Genomic DNA, 24,516 nt, shown 5'->3' on the forward strand with positions numbered 1-24,516 from the left:
TAAAGAATAACAAACCGATGACCCGTACCACCGGACTGAGAAGCAGCATATGTGTTTACACATGCTGCTCCTCTACATAACTGAAGAAACACAGGTCAGTCAATGGGCCTCCTTCAACCAATCAGGTGCGAGCTCCAGAGGAGCTTTGCATCTGATTGGCTGTTCGCATCCAATAGAAGCCTATGTTATGAAAATAACATGAGCTCCTATGGTGGTTCCCAGCCTAGCCTAGTTTTAAGGGGGGAAGGGCATTTATAACACTGCTACTGTATATGCTTAAATCAGGTGATCTATCATTCATAAAGTAGAATTCTGAATGGGGTAAATGTATACAGTTTTTATTTTCAAATAGAGTATATCAAGGGTTTTAACAAGGTACAGGTGGGAGACAGTCTTCACAGGAATAGGAGCAACAGAACCAGGGGCGGATTGGCCCACCAGGAAACTGGGCCATTTCCCGGTGGGCCGGCCAAAAAGTCATTAAAAAGGGTCCGGCCGCGCTCCACCCTGGGCCGCGGGCAGTGGCCGCAACACTTTGCCCTCTACCAAAATGGCCGCGGGAGGGCTGCTGCACGCACAGCACCTCCCAGGCTCCCAGTTCCCCCTCCGCCCGGCCAGCACTGAAGAAGCAGCAGCAGTTGAGCCGCCCTCCCCCCCGGTGAGCATTATTCATTATTGCATACCGCCACCCACCCCCGGGCATACATACCGCCAACGCCCTCCCCTGGTGTACATACCGCCGCTGCCACCACCCCCCCCCCCCCCCCCCCCGGATATTGGGTCCCGGGCCGGATTCGGGACCCAATATCCGCCCCTGAACAGAACACAAGGCTGTGCACTGAAACTAGAGGGAGGAAGATTCAGGGGAAATTTGAAGAAGAGTTACTTCACAGAAAGAGTAGTAGATAAGTGGAATAGCCTCCCATCAGGTGGAAGAGGCAAATACAGTAGAGCAATTTAAATATGCTTGGGATAGGCATATTGATATCCTTACAAATAAATAAGGATCAAATATGGTTTGAGGTAACATGTTTATAAAAGGGGCAGACTAGATGGGCAAAGTGGTTCTTATCTGCTGTCCAATTCTATGTTTCTATGTTCCTGAATGGCCAGATCTGGTTAATTTTACAGAAGTGCTATTTATCCGTGTTTTCCCAGATATGAATGTAGCATAGAATGAGCACAGCTAAGAGGATAAGTGATGCCTTGGAATATTGTTGGGTTAGTGTACGCACAAAGGCTTTCATAGATGCATAACAGTAGTACAGCAATTTATGCAATTATTAATGCTATAATGTACCCAAGTTAATTATGGGTGAATGTAGCTTTTTAAAAGAAGGGCATATAGAGCTTTCGTACAGATGAACACTGTGAACATAGTGTTAAGAGGCTGTTGGTTTCTACATGTACACAAAGGTTTGTGAAGAGGCTGAACCCACAAGTAGAACAAGACATACAGGTCATGGGTCCCTGCACTGACCTTGGTGCTCATACAGGGCAGTATGTAGGAATACCGTGAGAGGGTCCTCTTAGGGCAGGAATGTCCAAGCTATGGCCCTCCAGCTGTTGTGAAACTACAAGTCCCATCATTCCTTGCCAAAGTTTTGCTATTAGGGGATGCTAAAAATATGGCAAAGCATGCTGGGATGTGTAGTTTCACAAAAGCTGGAGGGCCGCAGTTTAGACATTCCTCTCTTAGGGGATAGGAGAGATGACATACTGCAAGCTTAATAATGCTTGTTAGTTGTGGGTGATAGCAGCTGTTTTCTATATGTGTCTCTGCCCGGCACATAGGAACACATTAGCATGCTGGGGCATAGAGACTTTCTTATGTATAAGGAATCAACAAAGACGTGATGCTTATCAAAAATATCATGTTTAGTTGAGCTAACCTCTGACCCTACTATAAAATTATGAGTGGAAAGTTTATTATAGATTTCCCTCTGATTATTTGAATGAGGATCGTTAAAGGATATTGAGCAATGAAACCAAACCCAAAGCTGAGAATGTTATAATTGAAAACTGTCCTTTGGTTCATTTCAAGATGCTGGCATAGCCAGGATTTTAACACATTATGTGTGGCACTGCAGTCAGACACTATTTATGAGCTACCTGACCCTGCGTGAACAGCTAGAACATTTTAACTATTTGAAGCTCATCTTGTGTTTCATGAAACAATTATCTGCACTGCAGCTGAGAAAACCTGTGGTTGTAGAAGATTGGATGTGTGGCTGCACACTATACTGTAGGTCTGCTGATTATTTTTTACAAAGTTGCTTCATATAGTTAGAAATCTCACAGTTTTATGCATGATCAAATAACTCAATGAGTAGGATGTTTAGCTAGAATGCAGTAGGTTATGGGTATGAATCCTAGTATGGCAGTATATCGATATGGGTTATTAAATAAAAAAGAGTTCAGTACATGAATGAGGTATGACAAAGATTTGCACCCAAATCCATTTTCTTGCAGTGTTCTATAAATCTGTGTGTGTAATATAAAATATATGTGGATAGTGGTGGCTTTCTCTGGGATCAGTTTTGTCATGCCCCATCCCCATGATGGTAGGCATCTTATGAAGTTCTGCCAAAAGTCATACATGCATTTGTATCATCTCAATTAGATTACTGCAATGCCCTCTACCTTGGTCTAACAGCAAAAGAAATACACCGATTACAGCTGGTACAAAACACAGATACAGGGCTGTTACCCAACCAGCGCTGTTCTAGCCACATGACTCTCATTCTCTACTCTCTTCACTGTTTGTCTATAAAATGTCAAATCATTTTCAAGATTAACCTATTGAGTTTCAAAGCCCTATATGACCAAGGCCCAAGGTACCTGAAGCAGCTTTTGATTCCATAATGTCCCACCCGATTGCTGCAACTACTGAAGGCTTTTTAGCAGTACCTAGGACCTTGATGGCTAACCTTGACACTCCAGCTGTTGTTGAACTACACATCCCAGCATGCTCTGCATCAGATTTAGCATGGCCAAATAGCAAAATTGAAGCAGAGCATGCTGGGATGTGTAGTTCAAAAACAGCTGGAGTGTCAAGGTTAGCCATCAAGGACCTAATACAGTGATGGCTAACCTTGACACCCCAGCTGTTGTTGAATTACGCATCCCAGCATGCCCTGCATCAGTTTTAGCATGGCCAAATGGCAAAACTGTAGCAGAGCATTCTGGGATGTGTAGTTCAACAATGTCTGGAGTGTCAAGGTTAGCCATCAAGGACCTAGGATCTCCCGTAATTCATCTGGGGGTCGAGCTTTTAGCCATGTGGCTCTAACTCTATGGAATTCACTTTCCCAAACAGTTCGAGAGGCCCCCACTCTAGAATCCTTCAAAAACAGACTCAAGACTTTCCATTTTACTCAAACATTTCCTTTATTCCCTTAGGTATTGTTTATATAAAGCTTTTCTGTACTTCAGTGTTCCTGTACTGTACTACATTCATTTTATCTGTTAAGTGCCTTGAGTCCTATTGGAAAAAGAGCCCTATATAAATAAAATTATTATTATTATTAGTCAATTTCGACGGGCGTGGGTTAGGGTGCCAATTCTCTTACCAAAAAGTCTAGTTACGGCTCTGCTTATCTGCATCATATTAACTGTACTTTCACTTTTTTTTAATCTCAGCATTATAAATTTGCTGATTGACACCTGTCAAAGTGCCTGACATTACAAACACTTTTCTAAATCTATGTTTAGACCATCAGTGACTATTCCAGACATCATCCAACAAAGGCTACTTACTGAATGCTTGCAACGAGTTAGTTGAAGTGATATTTAACTTTATTGAGAGGCTGTAAAAAATACCTGGAGGAATTCCTGTTGGACGTTAATAGCTGAATTTATGGTTTTATCAATAAAGAAGAAAAATGATAAGTCATCGGGTTTGCTGTATGTGAATTGTATGGAAAGGTTGCAAGAGAGGAAAACGCCATTTCATATACTTTTTCTTTCATGAGCCCCATCAACTTCTTGGCCCATTAAATTATAGATCTAATAAGTTTTTATGTTGACACTTCATTAATTCATAATAAAGAGGAAAATATTTAGATGTACTGTACAGTACTCATATTAATTTATGGGACACACAGTACATACACAGGTAACACAATAATTGAGTAGGGTTACAATTGATTACCAATGCAAACAAATTATTTAGGTTTATGCAAATATGTTTACACACTGCATATACTATTAGACCAGTTTGTTCCTGAGAAGACTTTAGGTAACATTTGGGTTTTTTTTGTGTTTTTTCAGGCCATTTATCAATGAGTTGTATCTATTAAAAACTATTGTCATATTAAAAATGATGGTCCAGCCAATCAGATCACAACTGCAATTTTTCAAACATATGGTAGTTAGGAGCTGATTGGATGGAGCACAAATTTTCATACACAATAAGTTTTAAATAGCTAAAATACAGTAATATATGTATAGGTCATAATGAAATTGTGTACTGTGGGGATTGGTATGAAATCCCGACGGTCGGAATGTAGGCGTTCAAAATCCTAACGCCGAAATGCCGACCGCCGAAATTCCGACAAGGGGGGGGAGGGGGGACGTGGATCGCCCCCCCCCCCCCTTGCGGGCTCAGTGCGCTCGCCAGCAGGCCCGGTGCCTAGCTACGCTCGGCACACTAATTTACTCTCCCTCTATGGGTGTCGTGGACACCCACGGAGGGAGAAAGTGTCGGGATTTTGGCGGTCGGGATTCCGGCGTCAGTATTTTAAACGCCAGGATTCTGATCGCCGGGATTTCAACTGCATCCCGTACTGTGGGTGTCTCCAACCTTTTGCCGATTCAACAAAACAGCATGCATCCTGAATGCTCTATAGAGCCTTTGTAAGTAAAAGGATCCCATTCATAGTCTGTAGTATTAAATGTTTGGTGTCTCATCCAATTAAGGATGTGAAAAAATGAAATATCTGTGAAACAAACAATATTGGCTTTCTCCGGTCTAAAAATAAATATTGCTTTTTTTAACCCGTTGAGTGCTAAGTGAGTTTTTCAAAATAGGTGTAAAAAATTGCAATGCAAAGATTTATATTCATTATAATGACCGGTAAAGTTTACCTTATATAGGAAATGTAATTTTGCATTCACACAGCATTTTTTATTTGAATTTATATAACAAATGTGAGCGACACTTGCATTTTTAGCGAATCTTTTCAATTTTCAGGACTGAGGCTACACCAGAGGCCAAAACGCATCTGACTTCTGGAAATGTCAACCATCACCTGCCACTCAACATTCATTCACAAACCTATTGAGGGCATCTCAAATCATGATCATAGCTGTCAAGTTTCCTGTGGGTAGGTTTTAGACATAAATACAAAAAAAAGGAATATCACTCTATCCACATTTTGGAATATTTATGTAAAGCACAATATTTAGCAGACAGCAAGATACCACTTTGTATCATGGTTATGTATGTGTATCATTAATGTGTACACTCTGTAGAAATGGTTGAAAAATCACTTTTCCAGACCCCTATACCACGTATGCCCTAATACTGACATGTTGTTTTTGTCTGGACAGTTATATTTGCTATACCACATGTTTTCATCCATATGAGATTCACAAACGCATAACTTGTATTCCTTGTCCCCATTGAGGAGATCTCTTATAGTAAGTACAAATGTTTGTTCTTGGTTTGATTCTCTTCTCAAGCCAGTAGAAGAGTTCAGTCCATTCTACTACTGTTGTCCAGCTATATTGCCTGGGACGCACTATATAATTCCACAATAGGAAGACTACCGCGAGTGGCATCGGAATTTCAGAGTAAAGAAATCTTTCTCCTGGATCAAAAAATCATGAGAAACCCTCTTTTGTGTCTCTGTAGAGGTAGCTCACATAATAGTTTTTTTTTTTCCTGGAAAATATATGCAAAAATCAAAGTCTTTCACCAGAAACCAGTACCGGTGCATTGTTCCAAAAACCTCAGCACTGATCTGATACAATAAAGCCTTCTTTTTCCCCAACAGGTTCCACTTCCGCATAGGCTGGGTGCCCCGATCCCCTTCTGAACTTCATTGCCGGCCACCTGCTCGGGCGTCGCTGTAAAGAAGATGCAAAAAAATGAACCACTACTAGATAATGCAAACACAATTTCTCCTATTTCTAGGACAAAACAAAAATCTAAAACGTGCATAACTATTGTGACTGACCTATAATTCAACTTTAAGCTAGCTTAACCTAAAATAAATCACACTGATGTAAAATAAACCACACAGGTGATAAATAAATACATGGACAACCAAGTACTAGATTTCGAAAGGTCAACAAGCATTCCAAGAGGAAAGGAGAATCAAGTCTAAAAAGAAAAAGCATCTTTAAGAAAACCCCGTTTCCGACAAGATAAGGGAAGTATTTTTCCAACCTTCCCCCACCATTCTATGTCTGTATAAAGAGCGCCTATATTCTGAATTTCACATCTTTTTATACCTTATATTCATATTGGGAGTCCATAGGGTAAGACTCCAAGAAAATTCTGAAGGGCAAACTTGAAATCGTCTAGCGCCACGTTAACCTTCCTACCCATTCTTGTCTTGATTCATTGATTGGTGACCATGTTTAAACTAACTTTAAACTAAATTTGAGTTGTAATTTAAACTAGGTTTGAAATAAGCTTTAAACTAAATTTGGAGAATGGCAGAGAGAAAGTAGCTACCAACGCCAGCCCAGTCAACTTGATCTTATCCAAAAACCAAGGAGGGGCTCACCACCGCCTTTGGCCTGCATAACCTGTATTGTGCAGGACCCACCACTCTATCAACTGGCAGAGCAGTGGGCGGTCTCACAGGAAATGCCCTCTGTCCAACCGCATGGAAAGGACACACTCGCCGTCCTACCAAAAGGATGTGCCCCACAATGACCTCTTAATGCCATGCTTTGACTGCTGGATGGTAGCGACTTCCCACCAATCTGACTGTAAAAGCCGACAACAAAAGCACCAAAAACTGAAATGGGCACCAAAAAAATCTAGAAAATCCAGGGCGACCGGGAGGGGCTTCCAAAAGGCAAAGAGGAAGAGGAAACCACAAGACAAGGAATATAAACCCCTTCAAAGTAAACTCCCCTTATACTCCTAATAGGCTGCTACCTTATCACCAGACTAACACCGTGCAGCCCACCTGAAACTGAAACTAGTCTTACACTTGCTTCTAACTATATTGTCCCAAAAGATAGGGCTCTTATGTAGGGTTACCACCTTATCCCTTTAATTCCGGACACATATTAATTACACAGGTTCTGTGGCTGGCTGACTTCAAGACTCCATTTCACCTGGTTTTAAACTGCCACAGACCCTGTGTAATTAATATGTGTCTGGAATTAAAGGGATGAGGTGGTAACCCTACTCTTATGTAGCATCGTGCTTATGCAGCCCTCAGGCAGTTTTAGCAAATTTGTATTCGCTTTCACATTTTTCCACCTTCCATGTCATTATTTTCTACAGGCGTTATTTATTAAGATGGGAATTCTATTGAAGATGGGATGTTGCCCATAGCAACCAATCAGTATCTACTTCTTATTTATTGAGCACCTCCTGGAGGATAATAGATACAATCTGATTGGCTGCCCATACCAACATCCCTCTGCAATAAAAAATAAACCCCAATGTGTGCGTAAATCCTAAATATTTCAAAATATAAAAAACAAGTACAGTAGCAACTATAGGAAAATTGAGTCTAGAGACTGAATACAGAAAGCCTATAACTATAGTCAGGCCAAATTTAACTTAAAATTGACTGTACTCTTGTCAGAGGACTGTCAAGCCTTTTGTTTTTGCACATCTATATTTTCTTCTTGCTTGCAAGCTTGAGTTTAATGGTTTGATTTATACTGTCAGTAAATATTCTGACGCTAAGCAACTATGTATGTTCTATTTTTTTTAAGGAAAAATGCATTACAGCAGAGCTAATCTACATGTGGCTCAGTTAGGCTTAGGAATGCTGAGACTTGTAGTATGGCAGGGGTGGATTTAAGGGCCAGATGTACTGAGCTTCAAAAGTGATAAAGTGGAGAGTGATAAACAGCCAGCCAATCAGCTCCTACCTGTCATGTCACAGACTGTGTTTGAAAAAATATCAGACAGGAGCTGATTGGTTGGTTGTTTATCACTCTCCATTTTATCACTTTTGAAGGTTAGGGCATCTGGCCCCCAGCCTGTTACATGTCCGGTAGGAGCTGATTGGCTGGCTGTTTATCAGTCTCCATTTTATCACTATTAACAGAGGAGAAGGCCCATATGCATACTACTGCATAGCTGGCAGCACAATAGTGTAATCACTGTATTTCCTTACTGCAATTTCACAAAACATTGGGTAAATGGCGCCATGCTGTGATGTGGGTCTCTGGGTGTGAGCTATACTTACCTACCCTTTCGGAACCGCAGGAAGGCTCCTAAAATCGGGTGTCAGTCCCTGCTCGCTGGAGAGGAAGACAAGTCTCCCGCATCCTCCCCAGGCCCCTGCACACCCATTACCCACTAGAATTTGCGGCACTTCAGTGGGGGGACAGGGCTAAAATTATAAAAATTGTGTAATTTTGCATCATTTTAGTCACCCATCGCCCCCCCAGTGTAAATCCCCTTTTTAACATGCAAGGGGATATGTATGGTAACACATCGCGCATGTGCAAACTCCGACCATTGGGGATGGTGCTGAATTCGGGCCGTAAGCAGGGCCACCGACAGGGGGGTGTCTGGAGGGGCCCGGGCAGCTGCCCACAGTGGCACGGCACCACCACCCCACCCCCGCCGCACAAATCCCCCTAACCCAGCTCCGGCGACCAGGCGCGCACAATACACAGTGTAGCCTGCAGAGTGCCGAGCCTAGGATACAGAGGGGCTCAAAGCTCTGCAGGCTACACTGTGCAGTGAGTGCTCCGAGCCCCGAGTCCCAGAGGTAGAGCAGGCTGCACCGCTGCCACCGCTGGTAAGTAATAGTAATTGGGGGTGCGGCTGGGGGCTCGGGCTGAATGTCAGTCCTGGGCCCCAAACATTACTAGTGGCGGCCCTGCCGGTAAGGAACGGGTCTGAATCGGCCCCAAAGTTCACCCATCCATGTTAATGTTAATAGGGCACCAGGCACTATGGGCCTTATTTTGGTTCATTCTTTCTGACAAAATCCTTCTTAGATGGACAAAACCATGTGCACTGCAGGGGGGCAGATGTAACATGTGCAGAGAGAATTAGATTTGGGTGAGTAATTTTGTTTCTGTGCAGGGAAAATACTGAATGCTTTATTTTTACACTGCAATATAGATCTCACTTTGAAGTAAAACCCCACCCAAATCTAATTCTCTCTGCACATGTTACGTCTGCCTCACCTGCAGTGCACATGGTTTTGCCCATCTAAGAAGGATTTTGTCAGAAAGAATGAACCAAAATAAGGCCCTATATTATCACGTGACAGTGTATGTGTAGCGCATCCGTGCAGCTGTATAGATGCAGTAACTGGGGATTATATTACAAGTAGTGGGCAGTTGCTTTAGGTCTCAGGAGAACAGTGTGATCAGCATTCTGCACAAGGTCATCCTTCTTACTGAGATCTGACAGATATTTAATACATTATTGTGAAGTCAGAGAGAAAACCTTTATCCGACAAAAGGCAGACTTCATGTTCCTGAAAGAAACATGTCTCAGTACTGTATGCCAGCTGCGACGCCAACACGGGACAAATGTGTACAGTATAGGACTAGAAATGTTCTGAAGGTAACAGGAAACACAACATGCAGACATCATCAGACATCAGGAGAATGGAGCCTCAACCACAGCACATAAGATAGTGGTAACAATGCACAGTACTGTTTAAATCATACTTGCCTACTTTTAAAGTCTCCTCTCCGGGAGACTGTCAGCAGCGCATCTGGGGGCGGGGCCTGATGTAGCCGTCATCAAGCCCCGCCCCCAGTAAGGCAAATCCTGCAATTTGAAGAAGCCTTGTCGTTGGCTTTAGGGCATACACATAATTTTGCTCAAATTATATGTAACCAATATCTCTGAATTCTATTATCATGTAGTGTTCTAGACTGGTTACTAATACCATTCAGTTAGCTGGGGGAAAACATGGATTTTTAACTTACTCAGTATTACCCCTCCTTTCCATGCACCTGAATGGTATTACTAAGCTAATTGAGCACCTGCAACTATCTATATGTAAATCCCATAGTTTGCAGGTCTTCGAGGAGGGAGAGGGGCTAAAAGGGTGCGATTTGCATATTTAGCCCCTCCCTCTGTCCCCGGAAAGCCTCAAATCGTGGCCAGTTGGGTTGGGACCCAATTTTCAGGAGCCTTCCAGCCATTCTGGGAGGGTAGGCAACCCTGACCTACATGCATGTACTGTAATAATAACTGCAGACACTGTATGGGTTTAACGCCTCTGCATACTGTATAATAGTAATGTCTTACCTCAATGAAGAAGAGACTAGCGGATGATGTTGGGTGATGGTACATGTAAATTGTAACAAGGATGGCAGCGACAACAACCAGTACCAGCACGAGGATTCCTATAATTAATCCTGTGTGCAGCGTCCCACGCTGCTTCTCTGCTGCGCTGTCATCTGTCGAGGCTGAAAGTGGAGAAAACATGACAGGCTAAAATGAAAAAATAATACATTGCTTTCCTATGATGCTGTGTGTTCCCCAGATGCAGCCTCTGTTTACACTGAACAGCAATACACTATCTCGTAGAGACGTGTCATCTTCATGCACTTACCAAAGAATGGAAAATACAGTAAACCTATATGGCAAATTCAGCCTATAATTCAGACAATGGCTTAATGAGCATACAGGTTCATTTATAAAAAGAAAAGTAGCATACATGTAATTTTGAATAAGAAAAAAACCCACAATCTGCAGCTAGAGGGGTCACGTATCACCTTTGTCCAGTGAGCTAGCTAATGTAATGTTTAAGATACTAGGCACAGATATATCAAGCTTCAAAAAGTGATAAAATGGAGAGTGATAAACGACCAGTCATTTAGCTCCTAACTGTAACATTACAGACAGGGCTTGAAAAATGACAGATAGGAGCTGATTGGCTGGTTCTTTATCACTCTCCACTGTATCACATTTTAAAGCTTGCTACATCTGGCCCTTACTGAATTACTGTAGTTCTCTGACTCTACCTCTGAATAACATTATAAATGCCATTATTCCAGGACTCCTGGAAAGATCAGACAGGACTGTTTGTAAGGCGGCAGGTGGGTAATGGCAGAACTCTGCTTACTTTTTATGCCATTGTTTGCATCTATTTAATTACATTGCACATACATAATCTGCTACAGTATTTGCCAAGTTGGAAGAATTATATACAGTAGTTCTGGAGCACAGAGATCTGTAGTTAAGGAGCGGTACAGTGCGTGGTAGTCTAGAACGAATGGCGTCAATAAAATACAGACCAGGATATAGTGTCCCTATGGGGATTCTGTGACTTTGTACTTAACATTAACGCCACCGCATAACGGGATAGATATAACAATCTGATATTTCCTGAAATATGGAGGGACATGTTAATCACTGTATGCCAACTACATACAGTATTAACATAAAGAGAGCAGTATGACTACATACAACCATAACTAGACTTTATGGCACCCCAAACCCCCATCCAATTTTCCAATAGGGACATAAGGCAGATCTTTTTACATTTCCCCATTCAGTCTGCAATGCTACAGGTGATGGGTTTAAATCCCAAGTATGTACGTACAGTGTGACTGAATAACAAAGAGCTCTCAAGTTAAGTTAATGAATGCTGTGTATGTACTAGTGGCGGAAGGGGTAGGGAAAGTAGACAGGGGTATGATGGGCCTCAAAGAGGAGGAAAGCTACAAGTGAAGTAATGAAAACAGATATGTGGCACACTCTCCACTGTCCTAGTTATGGCCCTGGGCCGGCTACAAAGGACATTCAGCTAAATCTATTGTGCTTTAATATTTTGCAGATATATTGATGAGACCTAGACCCACGTGGAAATGGGGCAATTTTAGAACTCTGGAGAAGACATCAGAGGTACTAAGCAAACACTGACCAACAGTTCCTATTATCCTGAATGGAGACTGATCAGCGCTAACTTACCAAGCCCTGGACAGTTTCCCTTTCTGCGCTTGGCTCTGATATCCACATACCTCCCAACTTTTAAGTCTTGCAAGAAAGGACAAATGCGTGCGGCCCAAAATTAGGGCTGTGTGGCTTGCTGAGAAAGGGCGTGGCCTATAATCGTGCCATCCGTGAGGCCATGCCCCCTTCACCAACTAGGCTGCCCGGTCCCGGAACAGGGGGAAACAATATCAGCAAGAATGAGATATAGATATAATTATATAAAATATTGAGCACTTTGCTGTATCAGGCTTTGCATAACCCAGTGGTTCCCAAACTGTGTGCCTAGGCACCATGGGGTGCCACAAGACTCTACCAGGGGTGCCTCGACTTGGTGGTTCAGGACCAATTTATATTATTGGTCTGGATCATAGGGTTAAATGATGGGCAAAACAAGTGCTAGTGGCTGCCAATCATAAAACATGTGGATAACCAGAAGTATAAATGTACACCAGCACATAACTAAACCTAAGGATGACAGAAAAGGCACCATATACTTGGTTTATTGATGAATGTGAAATACAATATTATATTATTTTATGCTAGGGGTTCCCTGCTAAAATCCGATACGCTAGGGTGCCGCGATTCAAAAAGTTTGGGAACCACTGGCATAACCCTTTAAGAATCCCAGTAGTCATCAGCTTCTGTCTGTCAGCGCATTAGACAACATTTCATATTGTAACGGCTTTAATGTGACTCACATTCCCAAAACAAATAATCCTCTAAGCAGTCCCATGGCAGATAATATTTCGGAATGGGAAACAGGAAAGCAAAGATATATTTCTCATGGAGACTGATGACAGAAAAGAAGATTGATTTAGCACCTGTGGGGTTATATAAAGTATCTCTAGGATCTGCTCATGATCCCATTATACTCCCTGCTAGTAATAAAGTCCTGTATTCTTTATGCCACATTTGTTGGCGGCTATAAAAGCTGATACACAGAACAATATGGATTATATGAGTAGGTCTCTCTGAGGCATTGTACACACAGGTAGTCAGTATGTCACCATGCCTCCCCATTGTCCTGATTTTGATGAGACAGTCCTGTTTCAGGGACATGTCCTGCCTTCCAGATAATTGCAGGCATTTCTCTCCTGGGGTGTGAAAATTGGGGTGCATATATCCATCACATGCACACACACTTAGGGCCTTATTCTGGTTGGTGCGGCCGGGCCGTACGCGTACGTTCCGGGGTTTTTCATGATCTGCGCATGTGCAGATTCGCTAATGCGCAGGCGCGACCACTGAACAACGCTTACGGACGGATCTCAACGTGCGAAAAAACCTGTACGCGAGTGTACGGGTATTGGGGGCGGCATAGGGGCGTGTTGAGGGGAGCGGCCGAAATAATGAGGGAAAATGGGCGTAAATATGGGCGTACAAGGGGGTGTGCACCAAAAATGAGCGGTGCTACTACCGCACGATCGACTAAAGCACCGTTCATTTCGGACACCAGACAAGCGCCCGCCAACCGCCAGCTCAGACCACCCCTACAGATACCGCATGCCAGCGTGCGGCTGAGTTTGCTAATTAACGCTGATTACTACTCAAACACATACACCTGAATGTAATAAGCAATGCTGCAGTCTATTAAGTCCAAAGCATTATTTCACTGCCTGCAAGCCACACACACAGCACGCAAACACATTGGAAGCTTATGTTTCTATACTTCTCCACATTTAAAGGTTTGTTTAATTTAAGGTAAGAATCTTTTTAAGACCTGCTTATATACGCTAAGGTAGGTATTTGCTAAACAGTTAGACACATTCACTACGTGCTTTCATAGACTTTACGCAGTAGCACACTCAATCTACACAAGTCGACATGTGTCAACGTGTTCACTCTAATACTAACATAGGTTTTGTATTTAGGATACAATAACATAAACCACATCTAACACCTACAAAGGATGTTTCAGCAATGTTTTAAGCCCATGACCACTATTTTGCACACAATCTTTGTATAGTACCCAAAATAATGACCTGTACCACTATCTCATCTGCTATGATTTGGATTTGACTACACTCTGGATGTAAGATGCCACCAATCACATTATTGCACTCTCATCTCTCTAACAAAGGATTCCTACATCTGCTTATGACACTGTAAAATCATATATATTTAAAAAGTTATGCATGTTTGTTCACAAGCTAATTTATCATGTTTGGCCCATTCACACATCTTTTTTTAGGGAGGACACATATGCATTCCTACACAAATGTACCTTTTCACCCTTGTTTGTCTGCCTCACCCACTCCATGAGGAAAGCATTGTTCTGGACCTGCTTTTACCTACTACTGTAGGAGCTACCTCACCTGCACACAAACTGCTTTCTCACCTATTAAGTTGCTCTGCACATGTGCTGACACAAACTAATTAGCAGGGAAAAGTTGGATAGGAACATGGGAATGGCCATGGAGAGGGTTACACATGGGAAACTTCTACCACACTTCCACAAATGTTCAAAAATACCCTGGTCAGTAAGTACACATAAATCTAGTATTTGTTTCACACAAGAAATGACACATACCACAATTTTGATTTAATTTGTAAAATAAATTTATTTGCTGTTCAGCATCACAGCTTATTTCACACTTTAATGTGAGAAATCAAATAAACAAATAAAATAGACACACAAATAATAAAACAGCCAGAACAAGAGGTTGCATATCTCCAAACATGTGTTACCCTGCAAATGCAATGGTGAAAGAAATGGGGACACCAGAATACGTACTGCAACAACCAGGGTGAATACTAAGCAAGATACACACCACCACAAATTTATCCTGCATTTGTAGAGGTCAAAATACGAACTTTCATGCCCATGGCACGCAAATGGATAGATGGCCAACTCAGGAAGCGGATGTCCAGTGCAATTTAAACATTTGGGGTCCAACCACAGAGGAAGTGAACCAGGTCTCATTATTTGGGCCCTTTTTTCCCCCTTTTAGATGGGGCCTTGGGGACAGGGGCCTTTGGCTCAGCTGCCTTGCGGCGTCTTCCCCTAGTCGACACAGGAGGGTCAGCAGAGGTGGAAGGTTGGGGAGCAGCTTGGGGTGGGGCAGCAGATGGGGGATTGTCCCTTAGGGACCTGGCGGTGGACAGCTGCTCCGCAAGAAGTTCATTCTGGCGGCTGAGGTGTTGGCCAATGCTTACTATGCCAGCCGCCAGAGTGTCGTTAATGCGGGTCAAGGCCTCACACTGCAGCCTGTTTGTGGCCTTCCACTCCGCCAGAAATTCCGCCACCTGCTGCTGACGGATCGCAGCATCCACCCCTTGCTGCTCGATCCTCTCCAGCGTCACCATCATGCTCTCTTCCCATGTCTCCTGTGGCTGGGGCTGGGGGTGTCTTCTTGGTGGAGGATGGACCACTTGCTCCACCTGTGGCTCTGCAGAGGAAGATGCTGCCGGTACATCCTGGGTTTCTGCTTCTTCTAGGATAAGAATTGAAAACAATGTCACCATCACATACGCAATAAAAAATATCTTTCTAAATACAATGCATTACTGGACTTACCATCAAAAGCAGCAGCAAAGACCTCCGCCGGGAGCTCACTGTCCATATTGGAGATCCCCCTGACCTCCCCCACATCAATCACGTCCAAGGAGTCCTGCTCCAGGGGGGTATACTCCAAATGGTCAGGCATAGGACCTCTCCCGGTGGACATGCTGTGGTTGTACCGGTCAGTCATCTTCCTCTTCAGTGTACTTTTGAAGTCAGTCCACCTACAAGTTTAAAAATACAAATATCACCATGAGATATGTGCACCACTGTGCTACGTGTAGGGTTACCACCTAGTCCCTTAAATTCCGGACACATGTTAATTACACAGGTTCTGTGGCAGTTTAAAATTAGGTGAAGTGGAGTCTTGAAGTCAGCCAGCCACAGAACCTGTGTAATTAATATGTGTCTGGAATTAAAGGGACTATGTGGTACCCCTAGCTACGTGACATTTCCTAGTGTGGGTGATCTTATGTTTTTTTGCCATATGTGTCCCACACACACATTCATGTCTCAATTAGGAGGCATTTCAGTGTCTCATCTCATTCATTAGGCCACTAAATGCACATACATACATCACTATGCAGAAATGACATCATCCATGGCCAAATTAGGCACCTCCACCTGGTGTGAAACTACACATTCCACCATAGCTTGACAATGTGGTTATTATGGAGTAATTTAACTATGGAATGGCATACTGGGATGTGTAGTTTCTCACCAGCTACATGTGCACAGTTTGGTCATTCTTGTTTCAGTAGCATCATATGGAACATGTTACAACAACTCTTTCAAAAACACACTTTCTCTTGTCCCATCACATACTTAACATGAGCAGAACTGTGCCCATAACCTCACATCACACCAATGGTGCATGTTTCAGATATCAATGTGGGTTATTAGACATGGTTGTGTTCACATGTGACATTGAAGTGTAGCACTATCTACAAACACACCTTTCTATTAGTCTCAAAACATACATGTAACATATGTACACACATATGACATCAGGGGGACAAAGACCAGGGCAATTTTTCAGCAGTCTCCAGCAGGAACTGAGGCCCTTATTCTAGTTCACTCTTTCTGCCCAAATATTTCTTTGATGGACAAAACCATGTGCACTGCAGGTGAGGCAGGTGTAAAACCCCATCCAAATCTGATTATCTCTGCACAAGTAACACCTGCCTCACCTGCAGTGCACATGGTTTTGTCCATCTAAGAAATATTTGGGCAGAAAGAGTGAACTAGAATAAGGGCCTCAGTTCCTGCTGGAGACTGCTGAAAAATAGCCCTGAAAAACACACTAACCTTTTCTTCACCGCGTCCCAATTTCTGACCACTGGTGCCACCTGGTTCACTTCCTCTGTGATCTTCTCCCAAAGGTTTCTCCTTGCACTGGCACTAGGCTTCCTGGTTGCCAATTCAATCCATTTGCGTGCCCTGGGCACTAGAATTCGCATTTCGGCCTCTACAAATGCAGGGTTTCTCTTTCTGGTGGTGGTATCCTGCTCAGTCCTCACCCTAGATGTTGCAGCTCGTTTTCTGGTGGCCCCAGTTCTCTCACCATGCACCTGCTGGGTCACACCTGTTTGGAGAGATGCAACCTCTTGTTCTGGCTGGTTGCTTGGCCCTTGTGGAGCTGGTGGAGGTTCAACAGGGCCTGTTACTGAGGGGCCCGCTTGATCTTGCAGGCTACTCCTCTCTTGGGCCCTCCTTCTCCGCTCCTGTTCCCTCTTGTTCAGTGCATCAAGCAGGGATTGTGCTGTAGCTCTCTGCAGAGCGTCCTCAGCTGCGGAATCGTCTGAGTCAGACATGTTTGCAGCAATTGTGGGCTGCGTCTGACTGAATATTTATATGTTAATCTCCCGCCATGAACAAGGGGGCGTATATTTTTCCACGCAATGTAGATGCAAATTTACGCCGATATTTCCCGCCGATAATTCCCGCTTAAATTACGCAGGTCTCAACGCACCTGATCAATCACCTGTATATGCACATACACAGGTTGTGGAGCATTGTGGGCTACATCGTGAAATGTGTGCACCTGTCATTCCAATGATGAGTGTTGTCAGCTGGTATCTGTTGGAGTTCGTGTATGCTTTGTGAGTCACATTTCAAAACATCACGTTACAATGCTTTCCTTACATATGTAATGTGTATGAAATTGTCATACAGCAACATGTCGCATTGTGGCCCTTTAAGCAGCGTAGTTATAAGTAGAGGGTTGCGTGTATTATTTTCCGCACACTGTAAATACAGTACTCCTCTCCATGGATATCGGTGTATCGTGCCCCCTTTAAGCAGCGTAGTTATAAGTAGAGGGTTGCGTGTATTATTTTCCGCACACTGTAAATACAGTACTCCTCTCCATGGATATCGGTGTATCGTGCCCCCTTTAAGCAGCGTAGTTATAAGTAGAGGGTTGCGTGTATTATTTTCCGCACACTGTAAATACAGTACTCCTCTCCATGGATATCGGTGTATCGTGCCCCCTTTAAGCAGCGTAGTTATAAGTAGAGGGTTGCGTGTATTATTTTCCGCACACTGTATATACAGTACTTCTCTCTTCATTGAATGCATGCTGTTGGTTGTGGTGTGTGTATATCGGAACGGTCCGCGTAAGTTTCTATTCGCATCCAGTTTGTTAATGTAAGAGGGATTAATAAAGTTAATACCAAACAAACAATTTTTTCGACCAATCAGCAAGCACCAAAAGTGATATATGTATCTGCAATTATTAACTGCGCCATAGGCACTATGACTTGTAACAGAGCTAGGCCGTTTTCCACCCCTGAGCTGTTGGCCCTGGTTGACGTAATGGACCGTCACCTGGGGCCCAGGGGCCCATATGTAAGCAATGCGGACAAGCGGCGGGCGTATACTGCTGCCCGCCGCCTGATGTTCTCGATGACCGGCGTCCGCAGAAGCCTGGGGCAGGTTGAGCGGCGCTGGTCAGACCTGCGCCGGCGGCAGCCAGTTTTTCTCAGCACCCTTCGCCGCCATATTGCCCAATGTAAGTTTTGATTACTAGTATGTCAGCGTTTTTTAGCAATGTTTTGTGTACTTTTTATAAATATGTTCCTGAGTATGGGGGTGTATATGGGGGTGTATATGGGGGGTATATGGGGGGTATATGGGTGTATATGGGGGGGATATGGGGGTATATGGGGGGTATATGGGGTGTATATGGGGGTATATGGGGGGTATATGGGGTGTATATGGGGGTATATGGGGTATATGGGGGGTATATGGGGGTATATGGGGGGTATATGGGGGGTATATGGGGGTATATGGGGGGTATATGGGGGGTATATGGGGGTATATGGGGGGTATATGGGGGGTATATGGGGGGTATATGGGTGTATAGGGGGTGTATAGGGGGGGTTTAAGTAGTTGCTCAGTTTTGGGGTGTAGGATATCAATGAGTTTGCATGATAAATGTCTGAAATATCACAGCAATGATAATTTTGAAGGTTATGAGCATGACTAATGTGAATTTTTCTTTCCCCCTTTTTTATGAAACCCAATCTTCAATTTCTATGCCATCAACATGAACATTTCAGCACGGGCAAGAGCCCGCAGAGAAGCCCGGGAGCAGGCACGCCGGGACCAGGCAGCCCAGGAGCAGCCGGAAGAGGAGGAGGAAGAGGAGGAGGAAGAGGAGAAGGAAGAGGAGGAGGTAGAGGAGGAGGAAGAGGAGAAGGAAGAGGAGGAGGAAGAGGAGGAGGAAGAGGAGAAGGAAGAGGAGGAGGAAGAGGAGGAGGAAGAAGAGGAGGAAGAGGAGAAGGAAGAGGAGGAGGAAGAGGAGGAGGAAGAGGAGAAGGAAGAGGAGGAGGAAGAGGAGGAGGAAGAGGAGAAGGAAGAGGAGGAGGAAGAGGAGGAGGAAGAAGAGGAGGAGGAAGAAGAGGAGACACTGGCTGTAGCTGGGGCCCACACAATTTCTCCATCCCCTTCCCCCTCCCCAACCCCCACCCCCACCCCCTCCCCAACCCCCACCCCCTCCCCCTCCCCAACCCCCACCCCCACCCCCCTCCTCAACCCCCACCCCCACCCCCTCCCCCTCCCCAACACTGGAGACACTGGCTGTAGCTGGGGCCCACACAATTTCTCCATCCCCTTCCCCCTCCCCAACCCCCACCCCTTCCCCCTCCCCAACCCCCACCCCCAACCCCCACCCCCACCCCCTCCTCAACCCCCACCCCCACCCCCTCCCCAACACTGGAGACACTGGCTGTAGCTGGGGCCCACACAATTTCTCCATCCCCTTCCCCCTCCCCAACCCCCACCCCCACCCCCTCCTCAACCCCCACCCCCACCCCCTCCCCCTTGCTCATGACCACCCCAAACACCGCACAGCCAACCAGCGGGGACCAGGATGGCTCAAGTAGCCGTAAGTAAATAATGTGTATAATGTTGACCTACACATTTCTACACATCAAAAATCACAACAACCACATATGTGTATCCAACATCAACATTAGTTGCAACATATCACTGCAGGCCGACCATAAGGTGTGTCCTGTCCTTCTCCAGGAACAAGGGTCCCCTTGGTGATATTTTTGAGTGTGGCCATGCCTCACCCCTTGAATAATTGACATAACAGTACATCCAATGAGATATCCGACATTAGTGGTGTGGTAGTTATGTGGCTCCAGGTGTTGGGTAACTCCAGTTCCCAGCATGATGTGCAACACAGGGCCGGATTATAATGGAGGCACAAGGGGTCAGTGCCCCTGGGCCCCCCTCTAGTTAGGGGCCCCCTGTGGTTGGCATGTATTTAAAAAAAAATAATTGATTTGTTTTGTATTTTTTGTTTTTAGCTAAAGGTTTTGTCCATGGGTGGGGTAGTGCTGCAGCTTCACCTATCTGCCAATGTGACAATGATTTATGGTGCTGAACATCGGGAGCCAAGGCACACTGATTGCACAAGTGTGCAGTGCATTTCTGGGACTTGACTAAGTCCCCTGACACTTTGCACCAGAGGACAGAGGCTGAGAAGTTTGTGCTGAGCTCTGATTGGTGGAGCTCATTACATGCTTCTCAGGTCCATGGAGAACAGCAGCAGCAGCTTAGTCATGGGAGGGTTTTTAATCAGAGGCAGCAATAGGACTGTGAGGTCTCCTCCAGAGTAAGGGGCAGAGGGACAAACACAGGCTTTTCATGTGGTGTGTGTGTGTGTGTGTGTGTGTGTGTGTGTGTATATATATATATATATATATATATATATATATATATATATATATATATATCCCCTGCAGTTAACCATTAACCAAGTTTACTCTGTGTTTTGACAGTATAATTTTCTCCCATGCAGTGTGCGGCCAGTAATGACAAGTGCAAGGGGGCCCCCCGGTCTAAAGTACCCCGGGCCCCCCAAAGGCTTAATCTGGCACTGGTGCAACATAAATGTAGAGATTGTTTTGGTAATAGTGTGTGAGGCCATGCGGATGCATGCTTTACAAACATAGCTGTAGGCCTATAATTTGTACAGCAATGTCCTAAATTTAAAATAGTAAGGAGTGCTTAAGCCACAACAATCTCATAACCCTTAAATAGCACAGGCTAATTGTGAGGTTAGAGGACAGTCCCCCAAAACCAAAGTACCAATTGGGATACAGCATACATTCATTGATGAAGGAGTAATTGAATTAATGTTATTTACTATGTACAGTATGTGTGTGTTAACATATTATTTTTTAGTACTGTGTTTACAGCAGACCCATCTTCAATGTAGTTTAAAAATGTATGTGGCCTTCACACATAACTCTGAACTTTTTATTATGTACAAATACAACAAACATTTGTGTATGTTATATATTAATTTTTTTTTTTATCCCTTCTCTACAGACACTGGACAGCAGCAGGAGGAGGTGGCTGCCCTAATGCGGGAGATAGTACTGACCCTCCTGTACCTCCAAATACTGTTTGGCCTTCTGGAGGCCCGGATTTAATTTTTGTTTCCCCCCCCCCCCTTATTATTTTTGTCCGAAATAAAAGTTAATGTACAGTTCGCAATTGCCTGTGTTTTTACTAATAAATATGTTAGAGGGCTTGTAAGGGTAGGTACATACAGATGTGTACTGTAAGTTATACTTGTAATTTGAGGTGAGGGGTAATGATTGATGTGTGAATGTGTGTGTTTTTGAGTAAAATAACACATAGTGAAAATGCATGAATGTTTAATGTTGTTAGATTAAAACATCACACATAACATCAGGGTAGGTATACATGTTACACATTGTGGACAAAGAAATTATGGACATATTTAGTACATATACAGAAACACCAACATAACTTGATGTACAATTAACAGCAATATGGGGACACATAGATAGTGATTAAAATGCAACATTAGAACATAACAAATATACATGTAATGAGGGTTCAAATGTTGTTTTATTAGGTCTTTATTAAGGTAGACAATTGAGTTAATAGAAATCAATAATTGAATAACAAATAGATTAATTAATCAATTGTCAGATTTGTAGTTGAAAGGCAAGATTTGCAGGTCCATATATGTGAAGAGTATGGCAGCGTACACGGACGTACGCTCACTCTCACGAGCGGTGACATAAGCTGTGTTTTCCATTGAAAACAATAGGGACCCGTCCGTGCAAACTGGCGTACGCTCAGATCTCCGCAAGAAGTCGGTGGGGAGACGGACGAAAGATGTCCGTAAACGGCGCCGTACGCTCAGTTGTACGCCTGTTGTCGGAGTGCAAGGGCTGGGCCGTCCGCGTACGTTGCCGTACGCTCATTTGTACGCCACTCCCCTTCTACGGTATTTCTGCCCGTACGTAAGCGGCTGATTTGTGGGTGGACCTAACCCTAACGGCCGCGTACGGCTAGCGTACGTTAATAGTGAACGTACGCACGTTTGGCCGCTCCGATCAGAATAACCTCCTCACTGAGATGTTTACAAAATATATAAAAATTGATTTATGGAACACTGCAAAATTGCAACTAATAAGTTTGCCGTCAGTTTCTGACTTGTACTAAGGGAAACGTAACACAATGATTGGTTGTAGTGTTGCGCAAAGAAAAACATTGAAGTGTGTAGATCCACATGAGTCAGCTCAGGCGGAGCGGATAGACACAGTGTCTTTGCTTACGACTCTTCTTCAATGCAGACTTATGGGACTCGGGGACTGACCATACAATAGGGACGGACATAGGTGTGGTCACCACTCACCATCTATAGTCACCATCAATGCCAATATTACAAGTGGCCATCAAGGACAGTATGCTATGGAATAGATGACCATCAATGGCTTGGACCCCATCGGTGGTCATGCCTTTTCTTTGGCTAACTGGCCCTGGGCCATTTAGAACCTGGGGACGGGGCTTCGGAGAATTTAGGAAAAAAAAATATTTATATATACAGTGCTGTATATATATATTTATATATATATATATATATTTTAGGTTCTACAATATTCTACATTGACCATATACCGTCAATGATTATGGATCATCAGTACTGTACACCATTACTATTCAAAAGTCACTGACTCACTGTCACTCAGGGCTTAGCAGCAGGGACAGAGCCTGGAGTGGACACAGCTTCCCTGTGTTAGGGCGAGTTAGAGGCACCGAAGCCAGCGGACAGGGAGGGCATGATTGGAGTCAGGGTGTAGCCATTGTGCCAGGATCCCTGCCAGGCTCTATTTTCTGGAATCCGTAGTAGGTAGTGTGTCAGCGTCTGTCCTGTAAGTGTGTCTCGACACCAAAATTTCATGACTCAAATCATTCAAACATCTACAAGATTCAAGTCAATGGGGCAAATTTGCTAAGAGTTCGATTGAAGATGCCCATAGCAACCAATCAGAATCTGCTTCTTATTCATTTAGAAATTTCTTGATGATAATAGATAGAATCTTACTGGTTGGCCATAGCAACATCCCATCTTCAATAGAACTCCCCACCTTAGTAAATTGTCGAGACATTCACTCAGTAGCCATTTCTAATTGGTTTCTTTTGTGTCTTAAAAAAATGGAGGCAATTAAATCTATCCTTCCTTCTGCAGCAATGGAGTCTTACATTGTTTCCCAGGATGGGGAGAATATCTCATGACCAGCTCCGGCATCAAACCCCTTCATTGGATTTACTAATTTTTCTTAGTTCAATTTTCTTTGTTGACAGTTTCCTATATTTGGGGGTATTCAATCCCCCGCTGCTATTTCAGATGGGGAAATAGCGGCAGCCACCTATTTAATGCTGTCTTTCCCGACAGCATTGAACAGGCATCTTGGCAAAATAAGCCAGACTTTAAAAGCAGCTGGGCTCGTTTTGCTGAGAACGGCCATGGATTGTCGAGCTCACGGCCAGATCTCAACAATCCATGGCCATTTCTTGTGGGCCTTTTCGACACTCGGCAGGTTGGACATTGAATCCCACCTGCTGAGATGCAGTCGAGAGGGCTGAGAACGGGATCGCGTCACGACCCGGGATTGAATTACGCCAATATACTTCCGTGAAATACTACATCTCCCTATCTATCGATAGGCATTCATGTTGCACCTAGTACTGTCATATTCTCCCTTTTCCAATTTGGTGGTGCTAGTGTGACCTTGATAAATAATAAAATGGAAATTAGGCAGGAGAATATTGTGAAAACAAAAGAATGGGGGCTGAAGCGCTGCCTCTATGTGTGATGTTTGTAATAATGAAGAGAGAATTATTTAGATGTAACGTTATGATCTTTATTTGTAATTTACAGGTGTATCATGCGTGTTTTGGAAGGGTATTGCCAAAAGTCACTGGTATAATCCTCCACGGTTTTAATGCCTGTCTGTCTGTCAGTGTTAAGAGCCCCGAGGGGAATGAGGGTGTCAACAGACCCCTTTACACCATTAGCCCAAGTGGGTTTATGTCTCTTAGGCAGTTTACAGTGACA

The 24,516-nt window shown here is 43.9% G+C and overlaps 1 protein-coding gene across 1 annotated transcript in view; it reads right to left on the reverse strand.

The window, feature by feature from the left end:
* Positions 1-4,431: 4,431 nt before the first annotated feature.
* The window catches only part of PLXDC2 (plexin domain containing 2), a 456,016-nt gene continuing 435,931 nt past the window's right edge, over positions 4,432-24,516 (reverse strand). The window contains exons 13-14 of the mRNA XM_083189312.1: positions 10,427-10,587; positions 4,432-6,072 (exon numbers count right to left, since the gene is read on the reverse strand). Coding sequence (XP_083045438.1) covers positions 5,956-6,072; positions 10,427-10,587 — 278 coding nt within the window. The 3' untranslated portion in view covers positions 4,432-5,955. The remainder of the gene's footprint in view (positions 6,073-10,426; positions 10,588-24,516) is intronic.

The sequence above is a fragment of the Crinia signifera genome, chromosome 5 (genome assembly GCF_055691185.1).
Source record: "Crinia signifera chromosome 5, ASM5569118v1, whole genome shotgun sequence".
Lineage (NCBI taxonomy): Eukaryota > Metazoa > Chordata > Amphibia > Anura > Myobatrachidae > Crinia > Crinia signifera.